Source organism: Crinia signifera, chromosome 9, assembly GCF_055691185.1.
Source record: "Crinia signifera chromosome 9, ASM5569118v1, whole genome shotgun sequence".
Lineage (NCBI taxonomy): Eukaryota > Metazoa > Chordata > Amphibia > Anura > Myobatrachidae > Crinia > Crinia signifera.
This window is the reverse complement of record NC_139225.1, coordinates 109035120-109048603: the sequence shown is the minus strand read 5'-3', so window position 1 is coordinate 109048603 and position 13484 is coordinate 109035120. Positions and strand designations below refer to the sequence as shown.

The 13484-nt window shown below is 34.4% G+C and overlaps 2 protein-coding genes across 3 annotated transcripts in view; one reads left to right on the top strand and one right to left on the bottom strand.

The window, feature by feature from the left end:
- LOC146035826 (uncharacterized) overlaps positions 1–10282 on the bottom strand; it is a 159123-nt gene extending 148841 nt beyond the window's left edge. Inside the window, exons 1-2 of one of the 2 annotated variants that reach the window (XR_014460724.1) lie at positions 8112–10282; positions 3702–5317 (exon numbers count right to left, since the gene is read on the bottom strand). The gene's annotated coding sequence lies outside the window, so the exon portion shown is untranslated. Of the gene's footprint in view, positions 1–3701; positions 5318–8111 lie in introns of those variants that run through there. The other variant, XR_014460723.1, reaches the window with a different exon arrangement.
- Positions 9696–13246, top strand: ZIC3 (Zic family zinc finger 3). Its single transcript, XM_083159479.1, has 3 exons — positions 9696–10852; positions 11754–11917; positions 12343–13246. The coding sequence occupies exons 1-3, from the start codon at positions 9880–9882 to the stop codon at positions 12529–12531; spliced, it is 1326 nt and encodes a 441-aa protein (XP_083015605.1). The 5' UTR covers positions 9696–9879; the 3' UTR covers positions 12532–13246.
- Positions 13247–13484: the final 238 nt, after the last annotated feature.

Here is a 13484-nt window from a genome sequence, read left to right as displayed (position 1 = left end):
ATAAACATATGTTAATGACTTAACTAAACTTGTTCTCATCAAGTCACCCACAGTCAAAAGGTGAATTGTTCGCTTTCGAATGGTTAAATAGGTACACAATCTACTAGTAAGGTAAGTTCATTTATATGCAGTGGATTCAAGGCTACCTGCTGTTATCCACTTTGCTGGTTTTCCTTTTGTTGTGATTTACAACGGGGCAAAGGTGTCAGTCAAATAGTGTAAAAAAAAAAAGGTTTGCAGAATTTTTTTTCTCAAAGTGGAGACACAATGAAGTTTTTGTTTTTCACTTGATCATATGATTGATGTATTCTGTGTAATTGGCATGTTATGGTATGTTGCATGTTAAAAAACTTTTTTTACTTGAGTTATATAGAGTTATAGAAAATATTCAGTTCAAGAATAGATATTATTTTCTCACTAATACAATATGTCTGAAAATATATTTGTATACCTTTTTGGCCAAAGGTTAGTATTTGTCTAATAGGTACACATGAGTGTTCTTTTTCTAGGTGTAGCATGGAAGATAGTTTAAATACCTATGATAATTTATACCTAAAATTATTTTTAATGGAACATGGAATCTATATCTTACTTTGATTCTCACTCAAAGAAAAGTTTACAAAAAAAGGGAGCATCATGGGAATGTGTACAGTCTTGGTCACACTACAAAGTAGCAACTAAATAAAATAAAAAACAGAAACATAGAATTTGACGCGCAGATAAGAACCACTTGGATACATGCCATCACATACTTTTTTAGATGATATTTTTTAGGGTCACAAAAACTGTACACATTTCCATGATGCTCCTTTTTTTGCAAACCTTTCTTTGAGTGAATATATATATAACATTTATAGATGTAAGTGTACAAATATATTTTTTAAAAGTTGTTTTTATCCAGCACATTAGCTTTTTTCCCCCTTTTTTGGTTCCAACAACTGAAACATTGGATTGTTTTATATTAATCATTTGATAGTAATTTATATTAATATAGTTGTGTCGTAATCATGTAAAAGTTGTGCTACCCCTGCCGTAAAAAAATGTGCTAGCAAGTATTAAACTGCAAAATAAATGCAGATTAAGTTGGCTTCGGACTGCCTTAAAAGTTTTTGAACACAAATAAGTTTTTTAACTGACAATGGACCTAGGGGATCTCCACAGCCATGAAAGAGCAGTGACGGTTTTAGTAGCACAAAAGCCAAGACTCTGGCACAAGTCTTGTACTTCTCTTGATGGAGAGACTTAGCCTGTTTTCCTGAGGGATTTCAACCTTTCATGCGCACAATCAGGCGGCTTACCACATGGTCCAAAGGAGACCTCAATTGCTCATGGGACCCGCGAGACTGCCTATGTACGAGACTGTGTAATTTTCTACCATAAACCTGCTTGCTCATATGGAGGGCAAATGAGTTACAACAGTGGAAAATTATGATCTGACTTGACATATTTTGGTTAGAAAGCATCACTCTGTTTAACAAACATAGCATATTTTTTATTGTTTATCCTGAGTCAAAAAATTTTGTGACAGAACACAAAAACAGCAAAACTCAATGTCCAATAAAAAAAGGTCAAAACAGTCTAAAAAATTAGTTGTTAAAAAATATACAACACAAGTGGTTAGAAAATAGCAATTGCTCCTTTTGAAAATTCCGATTTGCCTCCATTTTCAACCATAAAAAAATGAAAAAAAAAATTAAATCTGAAGTCAATAGTTTGTCAAAAAATATATTATTAGGCCCTCACTCTACTATAAATACTTAGAAAAACACTAGTCCAATTCATAAATTGCTTTTAAAGTTAAAACTGGTAGAATAGATGTGAATGACATGTAAACATTAACACAATTATAGAGATGAAACTCTACGCCAACAAATATTAACAATCATAAGTTGTCAGCGACTGTGAATGACAGTCCTTATAGTTATATAATGAAATCATTACATAAATTAAATAAAGTAGGTGATTTTATTATTATCTATAGATTGTAAGCTTGCTAGCAGGGCCCTCCTACCTTTTTGACTATCTGTAAATACCCAGGTTTTTTTACCACTGTCTCCAATTTTAAAGCTTAATGGAATATGTGGCGCTATATTAGAAACTGTTAATAAATAAATAATTGTTATGTCAACAAACTGCATATGCCCCATTTACTATTTCCAGCTGTTGGTTGCTAAGTTAAGTAAATTTTGATTGAGTTTATTGATTTATGCACTCATATAGATTAAGTGCAACAAAACCAATTAAAATTTTATATATATATATCCTTTTATAATATAAAAACTTTTGGCGTTGTTATGAAAACTGTATGAAACTTTACTATTGATATTATTCTTAATAATATTTATACTAATCATAACAATGAAATGTGTTATAATGTGTTATTTTGTGCTGGAGTTTTTTTTGTTATAGTTACACTAACTAAAAACAGAAAACAAAAAAATGTACCCGATTTGATAGCAAACAGACTTATTTGTTGCTTTTTTTTCATATCAATACCTGGAAATGACGTTCCACACACATTTTATGAATGATGACTATTGCCTCATCCTCAGTGTATTTCAGATTATAGGGCAGCTCTATAATTTATACCCTTTTCAGACCTGGGATTTTAAACCCGGTACAATCCCGGGTTATTAAAAATCCTGTTTCCATTGCAGGTGCACAGGACCCGAGATTTTAGTCAACTAAATTCCCGGGTAAAGCCATTCAGACATACGCTAGTCTCAGTATTGTACATGTGCACATGAAAAATCCCGGGATTTTTGCGTATGTCTGAAAGGGGTATAAGTTTCAAGAAACAGACCTTAATGTTTAATCATAAAGTTCATTAACATTTTTTTTTTTGTTTTTAGATTGTAAGCTCTTTGAACAAGAAATGTTGTAATTTGTTTTTCTAGACAGCATGGAACTATAGTATGACAGCACTATATATAATATCTAAGATATTTTATGTCCAATTTGCCTTTACTGCATGCGCTGGAGGAATAATATAACTCAAAATGGGTAGGGTGATGATTGTCCACTTAGTATAATTTAATCAAGTTGCTTTAATTTCTATCAATGTTTATGTTTTACAATTTATAAATATTATTACATTCTTCAATGAGTGAGCATTAAATAAATACCTTTTGTTTAACTTGTTTGTCCATTTATATCCCCATAAGCTTACATAACTAAACCCTCTCATTGGAACACAGATAGAACAGTTTGAACGGAAACCTTGGGGAAACTATAAATGCTAGTTCAGGGAAGTTTTTGATGTGACCAATAATATACATTTTCTACTGTGCATACTTGTGTTATTATTTGACTCATTAAATATTCAGACTGTAAACATGATGTGACATTTCAGTGACTTATGTTATTTATGACTTGCTTCCTTTTTCAAGATGCAGCACCCTCTTAAGAGGTGCAAGAATTTAAGTTACAATGTCAAGTCCAGAGATCTGCTCCTTTAACTGTTTTGTTCAAATAGTAAACCTCACCAATACTGTATGCTTCAGATCTCTTAGGGTGCACAAATGTTGTTTGTTTAAACCACATACAGTATAAGAGGGCTGTCTACAAAGGCATATAATAAGAAAACAATTGCGTGCGAACTGGACATTTAGGAACATGCTTCTTTACCAAATGAATTCATTCATTATATTATCATTTTGTTTAAGTAAAAATAAATAATACAGACCGAAAATGTGTCCGGAATGAAAACTTTATTGAAATAGGGAGCGAGAATCAGAAAGACGTACATTTAACAATGAACACTGCAATGCATATTTCCATCTCAGCACAGAAAATATAACCAACAAGCATCTACTTTGTTAAATACGTATATAATATGACATTTATCAGAAAGCCAATAACATTTTCTGCAATTTCCTGATTGACAAGGATAACAGGACACAACAGGGTGGGCTTTTTTTTTGGGTAAAAATGTGTAATCCCACAGTATACAATCCTGCAAAATGTTATTTTCTTGACTAAGCATAAATAACACTTGTAGATAGAAATAATTGACCAAAGATAGGTCTAACTGTCTGTCTATCTATCTATCTATCTATCTATCTATCTATCTATCTATCTATCTATCTATCTATCTATCTATCTATCTATCTCTATCTATCTATCTATCTATCTATCTATCTATCTATCTATCTATCTATCTATCTATCTATATCTGTCTGTCTTTCTTTCTGTCTATCTATCTATCTATCTATCTATCTATCTATCTATCTATCTATCTCTGTCTGTCTTTCTTTCTGTCTATCTATCTATCTATCTATCTATCTATCTATCTATCTATCTATCTATCTATCTATCTGTCTGTCTGTCTGTCTGTCTGTCTGTCTATCTATCTCTGTCTGTCTGTCTGTCTGTCTGTCTGTCTACCTCTGTCTGTCTGTCTATCTATCTATCTATCTATCTATCTATCTATCTATCTATGTCTGTCTGTCTGTCTTTCTTTCTTTCTTTCTTTCTTTCTTTCTTTCTGTCTGTCTGTCTATCTATGTCTGTCTTTCTGTCTATCTATCTATCTATCTATCTATCTATCTATCTATCTATCTATCTATGTCTGTCTTTCTGTCTGCCTGTCTATCTATCTATCTATCTATCTATCTATCTATCTATCTATCTATCTTTCTATTTATACACTAAAAAACATATTATAATAATAATTATATTAATATTAATAATATCCTATAATATTCTATCTGTCTGTCTATTTGTCTATCTATCTACACACTAAAAAAAAATATTATAATAATAATTATATTCATATTAATAATATCCTATAGAAACTTGACCTTTGGTACAACTGCTACAGTAAGACAGATGATAATGTTGGTATATGAAGACTCAGGTCTTATGTCTACATGTAGCCTGGTGTTTGTGGTTTCCCCTCAGGGGAAAGTTACACTGAAAGAGTCAATAAACTGTGTGTCCCCCTCAAAAGAAGAAGCACAATAAAAAGCAACCTCCAGGTCACAGGTCACCTCATCACTGATTGAGATATTCTCAACTTTCTTTTACTCGTCAGCTAAAGTTACCACACACACAAGCAACAACCAAACAAGAACAAACCAGCCTATGGAGCTTGGTGTTTACGAGGAGAGGTGTCTGTGGAAGTCACGTCAGTTCCAGAAAAAGATTATAGTAACCAGCAGGTTCCATTGGCAAAAATGTAGTTTTCTTACATCTACAAATCCCATTTTCTGTTTTACAAGAGAAAATAAAATGTGTGCTCATGGCACACCCAGTATAGCTTTAAGGTGGCAGAGAACACTGATATTCTCCCAAGCTGGGAGTCTGGATTGTCTACCTAAAAGACAAAGCACATTAGATGGATTTAAGATGTTTAGCACAGAAGTGTAAGCCTTTAATATTCAAGCTAATATGCCAGTGACACTGCTATTTAATCTAGCAATAGATACGATATTTGTTAGCTTGACATGCCAGAAAAAAATGCAAATTTAGATTCCAGGTCTTATTTTAGATATGGTTCCATTACTGCTTGCCCAAAAATGCATGTTCTACACATTTTAAAAACAGATATAATGTTTTAAAATATCCACTCAAACACAACAGATGTTAGTCATGGAGTCGACGTAATGCAATTTAGTATCAATGGGAGACATTATGATTGAAGATTTTTCTTAATCGGACAGATTCATTTCCTACCTCAAGGGAAGAGTCCATATTGTTGAATTAACTGCACATTTGGTTTCTCACCAAATCAGTGTTTTAGTTTATAAATACCTATTGAACTTAAGATGACAGATGAAAATAACCCCATAGATTTCATTTTTATTTTGAGAAATGTATATTGCAGAGGGCCTAAAAATGTTTCGCTGTAATATCAAGAGCAGCCAGACTATAAAAACACCAGTAACAATTATGAGGCTGACATACTGTATTTGTCATTGTTATTCATTTTATTTGGAAGAACTTAATCTTAACGAGGTGATTGCACAACCTTTCCTTGTTGCTGGAAGCTTATCTTGTGGTTGACTAATACCTCTCATTTGTCCCTCTCTCTCCCCATAGATAGACTGGCCCAAAGACAGTGAATGAGTGCTAACTATCGAGTAAGTGTCTACATTCTGTAAGGAAGTCCTGATTTCTTTGTAAGACGAAGTTTCTTCAACAGAGTCATTCCGCTCCCTTTCTCTTCCAACCCAATGCCCTGTTTACTTCAATACATCCCTTCGAAGTTCAAGTGTACATGTGATTATACTGAATTGATTGACACTAACAATGAAAATGTCTCATTTACCCCTAGTTTGGCTTTAATTATTCCAAAACCACAATATGTATACAAATGAACAAGCCATATACAATCCATACAAGGATTTCCAACCCTCCAACAAAATGTATAGTTTAAAATGTACTCTGGTTTGTACGGACACATAAATCCTAGAATTACAGCAGGCCTGACAATGGGTTTGTATATATTTACTGCAGCTATGGTACACAAATATATATATATAGCTATATATATATATATTTATCTATCTATATATATGTATAGCTATATATATATATACAGCTATATATATCTATATATACAGTATATATGTATTTATAATACAGTTTTTTTCTGTGTAAATATTCTGATGGTTAGAATTCGTAAATACATCATCCTGGTTCAGAAAAAAATTATACATGAAATGAACGGTACAAACTTATAAAAATGTGGCAATTTAAGGGGTTGATGTTATCCTTCCATGTTTTTTTATAAATCAGCATAAAATCATTATCCAAATGATATTAATAAAATATCTTTGCTGTGTAAATATTAAATGTAATACCGTCACAATGATTAATTTAGTCTGCACATAGAACACAAGGACGAATACAGAAGATGGAATTAAATCTGTCAAGGTATTTGCTTAGTGATTTATTACGGAGTGCATTTTCAAAGCAATATAATAAAAAGCAATAATTGATATATAATAAAATGAATGATATACAATAAAATGAACTGCATATACAAGCGATAGGTGATTAAATGCATATGTTATTTAAGTATCATGCTTGATCAAGAGTCCTATGCTTTAATGTACAAATATTCTTCCAAAACTTTGATATTGTCCTTGTATATGATGTCTGTTAGTTCTAAACACCAACATACAAAATAAAAAATAAAAAAATGTAACATATTAGACATTTACCTCAACAACATGGGTGTACCTTGAAAGACATACTGTACATTCCTAGAGTTCTGACAAAAGGTTAAACGCTGCAGCATATATTTTATATTTAAACAATTGTTTATTTTCACAGTAAAGACTTTCACACATCTGGACAGATTTACTTCCAAAAAAAAAAGGAAAGACACACGGCAGCTAGACTGAAGTGTCAAAACTCCATTATCTTCAGCTATAGGTTGTCTCTCCCCCTTTAAAGTTTAAAGTAAAATGTAGTATTATAGAGTGTTAAAGGAGAGGGGTAAAGAAAAACACACCCAGAGCAGGACTACTGCTAAGGCCTCTAAAACTGTAAACGTAATTTATCCATGGTGGCTACAAGTCGGCAACTTCACAGACACTGCCCAATGTATTCTCACTTGATGGTCTAATTAAATTATGTCCTTTCTTGTCACTGACAACAAGACAACATATGCCTGAGCTAATGAATTATCTTATTGGAACAATGTCCAGCGTGTACACAGTCACATAAACAGGTAACAAAAATCAGCAATTTGCTTTAGAACAGGCCAATAAACCACTGAAAGGGGATATGTTTGAAAAACTTTGCTGACACCTATGAAAGAATAAGAGAATCACCATAAACCTTTGCAGTCTTCTGTAGGAGCCTCTGTGACTAGGAGGGCATTTGAAATGTACTGCATTCACCAAAGGAACATCAAAGCTTAGTACTGCATTGGGATAAGCTTTGCATCCATCAAATAACCAGCCTAAGTTCCCAGGCATACCAGCTACAAATGCAGGCACTCGTGCAGCCCAAAACACAAGCCAAATCACTGATCTCCTCACAACTTTGCATTATTCTCGTGGACCTGCTGTATCACGGTCAGGTCCAACAAACATACAGTAAACTAGGTTTAAGCTCCACAGTTTAAGATGCAATGATTTAAGACAAGAGGGACTCACCTTTCAACTTTTAGTGTGTTCTTGTTGGACGTGTAGCATGAATTTTGATTGGTTTTGATGGGACATGGCATTACTAGTGAAGCTGATTTTTATAGGGGTGGAGTTTTTTTTTTTTGCAAAACTCTAAAATAAAGAATGTGAACTCTTTCCTGGGGCTGATTGGGGGGAAGGATGTGAAAAGACTGCAGTTATAAAGCACTGCTTGAAGCAGTCTCTCAATGCGTCTCTGAACTTGATCAGATTTTATGTTTCCTGCAGAGAGACAGCGACAATCCTGTGAAAGTGCCTCAATAGACAGACTTTTGGGCTCAGCAAATCTCAGGATATTACAATTACGGCCATCTTTCTCTCTCTCTTTTATTCCCAATCTTACTCCCTATAGTTCTTTGCAAATGCTTTCCCATACAGAAAAGAACGGAATTTATAGAGCTGTCTAAAGCTTATAATCATCGCTAGACAAATGCAGTATTTTTTTTAAACCCCTTTCTCTGTGTCTTAGTGCAGCCTATATGATGAAGGTATTGTGTGATCATATGCATTTTCTTCATAAAACTGCCCTGTGAAGTTTTAAAATCCTAACTCAGAAAACAAACACAACAGGGATTCTCCCTTACAGTCTCTCCCCCTCTCTCTTCTTTTGTTTTCATCCAGGCAATTTAACTGTTTATGTCTCTTTGTCCTTGAGTAAGAATTAAGAGAAACTGTGAAATTCAAATTGTCTGAGAGGTCAATAAATATCCAATAAAAAATGTAAATCTACAAAAATACAGAAAAATGCAATATTGTATTTGTGTATGTGTTTGTGTGTGTGTGTATTTTTAATTGGGTCTATTGAAATGTGTAGCAAGGTTTGCTATCCATATAATTAAAAATTTCAATTAAGTAATATACAACTCAAGTAAGTGCAATATAATAAAAGAGCAGGTGGTAGGTCTACACACGGCGACTCATAGGAAAATGTAATGCCCATATTATTTCCTTATACATAAGACAGTTTTTTTTTAAAGGGACAACATACTTAATGTCAACGCAAGCCAAATGCAGTGTGCATCTAAGCAGAAAGCTACTGTACATGAAAAATTTAATCCACACAAAAAAACACAGAGACAAAGGCTGAATCATGCTTCCCTTTCACTTGTGCTGGTAAAAAAATCACTGTAGTTTCTTAGTGGATGGATTCAGTATCTTAAACAGGATCACTGGACGATAACAGTTTAAAGAATGATCACAGATCTATGCTGTTTAGAAAGGTGGTTAGAAGCATGCCTGAATTAGGAATCTTTCAGACAAATATTTGGGCTTTATTTAATCAATTAACACATGCAGTGCTGGAAAAGACAGCCACATATGTCTTATGCTATGTATCTTAGTCATTTGCAGCAGCTAAAGGGTTATTCTTACCTGCAAATACTAAACCTGTGTAGACCAATCAGGGAACAGATATTAGTGAAGCTGCCATATTCAATGCTAAACTCTGTCAATCAAGAGTTCACAGGCAAATGGGTGCCTGGGGCTGGGCTCGTATGACACTCCCACAGCTGAGTTTCTATTGGTGCAATTCAGACTGCCTCCTGAGTTGGTTTATGTGTGAGGAGTGAGTGATTGACTTTATCAGTCCAAGGACATTACTCTGTTGGAGAGGGTGAACAGTTTCCTGGATTTCTACAAGCAAAAGGAATAAAAGAAAAACTTATTTTTTTATCAGTGCTTCTGCATGAACTGTATCCTGTGCTGACCATTCAATAGGTCTGACTGCTCAGGTTCATTCATGACGATGCTGCTGGATGGAGGACCTCAGTTTCCCACCCTGGGAGTTGGTGGGTTTGGGACAACTCGCCATCATGAAATGTCCAACCGAGATGCTGGCATGGGGCTTAATCCGTTTGCTGAACCTTCACATGCTGCAGCATTTAAGCTGAGTCCAGCCAGTCATGATCTCTCATCAAGCCAGAGCTCAGCTTTTACCCCACAGGCATCCGGATATGCCAATGCGCTTGGGCACCATGCTGGGCAGGTGCCATCTTATGGCGGCGCTGCTTTTAACTCCACAAGAGATTTTCTTTTCCGAAATCGGAACTCTGGACTTGGAGATGCTTCCTCTCCAGGAGGTCAGCATGGACTCTTTGCCAGCCACGGCCCCCCTGGAATCGCTGAACCCCCAGGACACCTGATCTTCCCAGGGCTTCACGAACAAAGCTCCAGTCACACTTCGCCCAACGGACATGTGGTTAATGGGCAAATGCATTTAGGTCTCAGAGGCGATATTTTTGGACGTCCCGATCCTTACAGAGCTGTACCCAGCCCCAGGACTGATCACTATGCTGCTGCCCAGTTCCACAACTACAATCACATGAATATGAGTATGAACGTGGCTGCTCACCATGGCCCAGGGGCATTTTTTAGATATATGAGGCAACCTATCAAACAAGAATTATCATGCAAGTGGCTAGAGGAATCACCGATGAACCGCCCGCAGAAAACATGCGACAGGACATTTAGCAGCATGCATGAGCTGGTTACACATATGACAATGGAACATGTTGGAGGACCAGAACAAACTAATCACATTTGTTACTGGGAGGAATGTCCCAGGGGAGGTAAATCTTTTAAAGCAAAATACAAACTGGTTAATCATATAAGGGTGCATACGGGAGAAAAACCATTCCCCTGTCCATTTCCTGGATGCGGAAAAATCTTTGCACGCTCAGAAAATCTAAAAATCCACAAAAGGACTCATACAGGTAAGAAATTAAAGGGGCTAATACATTTGAGTATTCCATTGCAAATATATCTAAATATCTATCTTTTTTTACTGAAGTTATCTAATTTCATTATATTGCAGTTTACAGTCAAATCAGGCCAATAGCTGATTTGTTTAAGACATTATTATTTGCTGTTTTTTGTTTTCTTGTCTCTGGTTTGCAGTGAACAAATAAGAATCTGTTGAGTGATGATTCACTTCCAAGCAGTTTAGTTCTTTGCATACTGTTAAGTAAACTATAGAAATGCTAATTAAATCTCATTTTCACTCACTTCCGTTCTTTTTCTTACTCTTGATTGGCACATCTCCTAATTAAAGCAGTGATACTTTTGTCAAAGTATTTTTATTTGGAATCCTGTGTTTAATTAAACTCTTTGCTAGCAAAGTGATTTAAGAAAATACAGGATAACAACCCATCTTGTCCCTTTATAACTTTTCTTTAAGTATTTTTGTAAATGTTTTATACTGGTATGCTTTGCTAATATTGTGCTTTGCAAAAGTACTTTCAGTACAGTAATTTTATCACTTCTGGACAAACCCATTGTTATTTAAAAGCCACGTACAATCAAATTTCATTTAGCTGTAGGACAACAATTATCAGACTGTTTGACCTAGTTTACAGGATTTGTTTAGGTGTTGCTTTGTATTTTATTAAGTGTCAAATTGGCTGGTTAAATAGTTGAACATGATATGCAGGTAACGTATGGGAATATTTAGGAAGGAAATCGTTCAGTCTGAGCCAACAATGTGAATTTCATTAAGTAAAATCAGTGTGGCAAAAACTGTAAAATCTATCCCAGCAATGACTGGATATATACATGAATATATATAAAGTGTTCTGCAACTCCAGCTATATAACATTCTGTGTACCCTTGCATCAGGTGAGAAGCCGTTTAAGTGTGAGTTTGAAGGATGTGACCGACGGTTTGCAAACAGTAGTGACAGAAAGAAGCATATGCACGTGCACACATCAGACAAACCATACATCTGCAAAGTCTGTGATAAATCCTACACGCATCCCAGTTCTCTACGGAAACACATGAAGGTAATATTCCTTATTTGTTTTATTATTCCGCAGTACTTATTTTGTAAAATGTGCATTGTTTTTTTACATTTGAAGATGTATTATATTACAATGTGAATGTTTTTGCATCTTTGTGTATACTATTGTGGCTTGTTTCAGGCATTTTTTATATGGTTCCAATATAAACATTGCATGCTTTTTATGATACGAGTACATCTTAAAAGTTTGTAAATTGTGCAAATGCAATAAGCATTGTGATGTTCTTAAGGATAATATCATTCAATGTCATAATTTGGCATATAAAAATCTCCTTGAAGCGGTGCTTAACAAAGATCCTACTTCAGTTGCCACTGTGCGTACGTTTCCTTGATAGTATTGCGCTCAGTAAAAATATTTTGACAGGAATAAAGAAGTAAAGAGTGTAATACATTTTTGTTTTTTTTTAGGTACATGAATCTCAGGGGTCTGATTCATCCCCAGCTGCCAGCTCAGGTTATGAATCGGCCACCCCCCCTACAATGGTTTCTGCCAGTAGTGAAGAATCTTCTAAAACTACTTCAGCAGTAATTCAGACTAACAGCAACACTCACAATCCAGGATTACTTCCACCCAATTTTAATGAGTGGTACGTCTGAGAAAAAAATGTAGAAAGGCACAATCATGCTCAATTAAGGACCAAATGAAACACAGTGACCAAGATGGTTGTTCTACCAAGGTGGAAATGGAGTTTATTATACAAACAACAGTATAGGGCTTTGTTTTGTTACTCTGGATTTTTTTTCTTCATTTTTAAAGAAAGCTGTGGACTTTTTTGTGTCCCTTTCTCAGGATCAGAAAACATATTTTGGCATTTTCATTCGTTATCCTTCCTTTTACAATTTTGATAATTTTAACAATACTACCTTATTTTTTTTTTTTGCAAAACAAATATAGAAGGTTCTGAAATGATGTATTTAACATATACAAATTCCATTCACCTCTATGGTGAACGTTAAACTCTCATGTTCTTAAACCGTGCCAAAGTCTTGTTATGTCTTGAACTTTCTCAAAGCATTACACTTGTGAATGTATTCCTTGTCCTATAGGGTCAAAAGCTGTTGTTCGGTATATTTTCAGGATGGGAGTGTGTGTTAATTCACAGATTGTGACCGTTTAGTATACAGTTGCCTTTTGTAATAACTTTTGTAAATATACCCATGATGCCATATTTATCGTTTGTAATTTAATTATTGATACAAGTGCCGGGAACTGAACAATATTTATGAAAAAAAAGTTTTCTAACAAAACTCTGTATAGCTTTTGGTTATAACTGCTTTAGCATTAAAATTTATTGTTTTGAAAGAATTCAAATTTTAAATTGTCTAAAAAATGAGTTATTTTACTTTAAATGGTGCAGAAGCTTGTTTTCAAAAATGATACATTATTCAGTAGTTTTTTTGAATGTTGTAATAGTCTATTGCTGCTGTTAAGGCAACACAGATAAATATCAAAGACATTTCAAACTAGTTGATATTTATTTTTTGCAGTAACTATCATACATTTACCTTTCAACATCTTTCACACAAATAGGTTACAATTAAATTGGGTA

What these genes read in the sequence shown, in the direction of transcription:
- ZIC3 (XM_083159479.1), top strand. Translation starts at nt 9,880, where the DNA reads ATGACGATGCTGCTGGATGGAGGACCTCAGTTTCCCACCCTGGGAGTT. An exon ending in CCACAAAAGGACTCATACAG is followed by an intron (nt 10,853 to 11,753) that starts GTAAGAAATTAA and finishes CCCTTGCATCAG; the next exon opens with GTGAGAAGCCGTTTAAGTGT. An exon ending in CTCTACGGAAACACATGAAG is followed by an intron (nt 11,918 to 12,342) that starts GTAATATTCCTT and finishes GTTTTTTTTTAG; the next exon opens with GTACATGAATCTCAGGGGTC.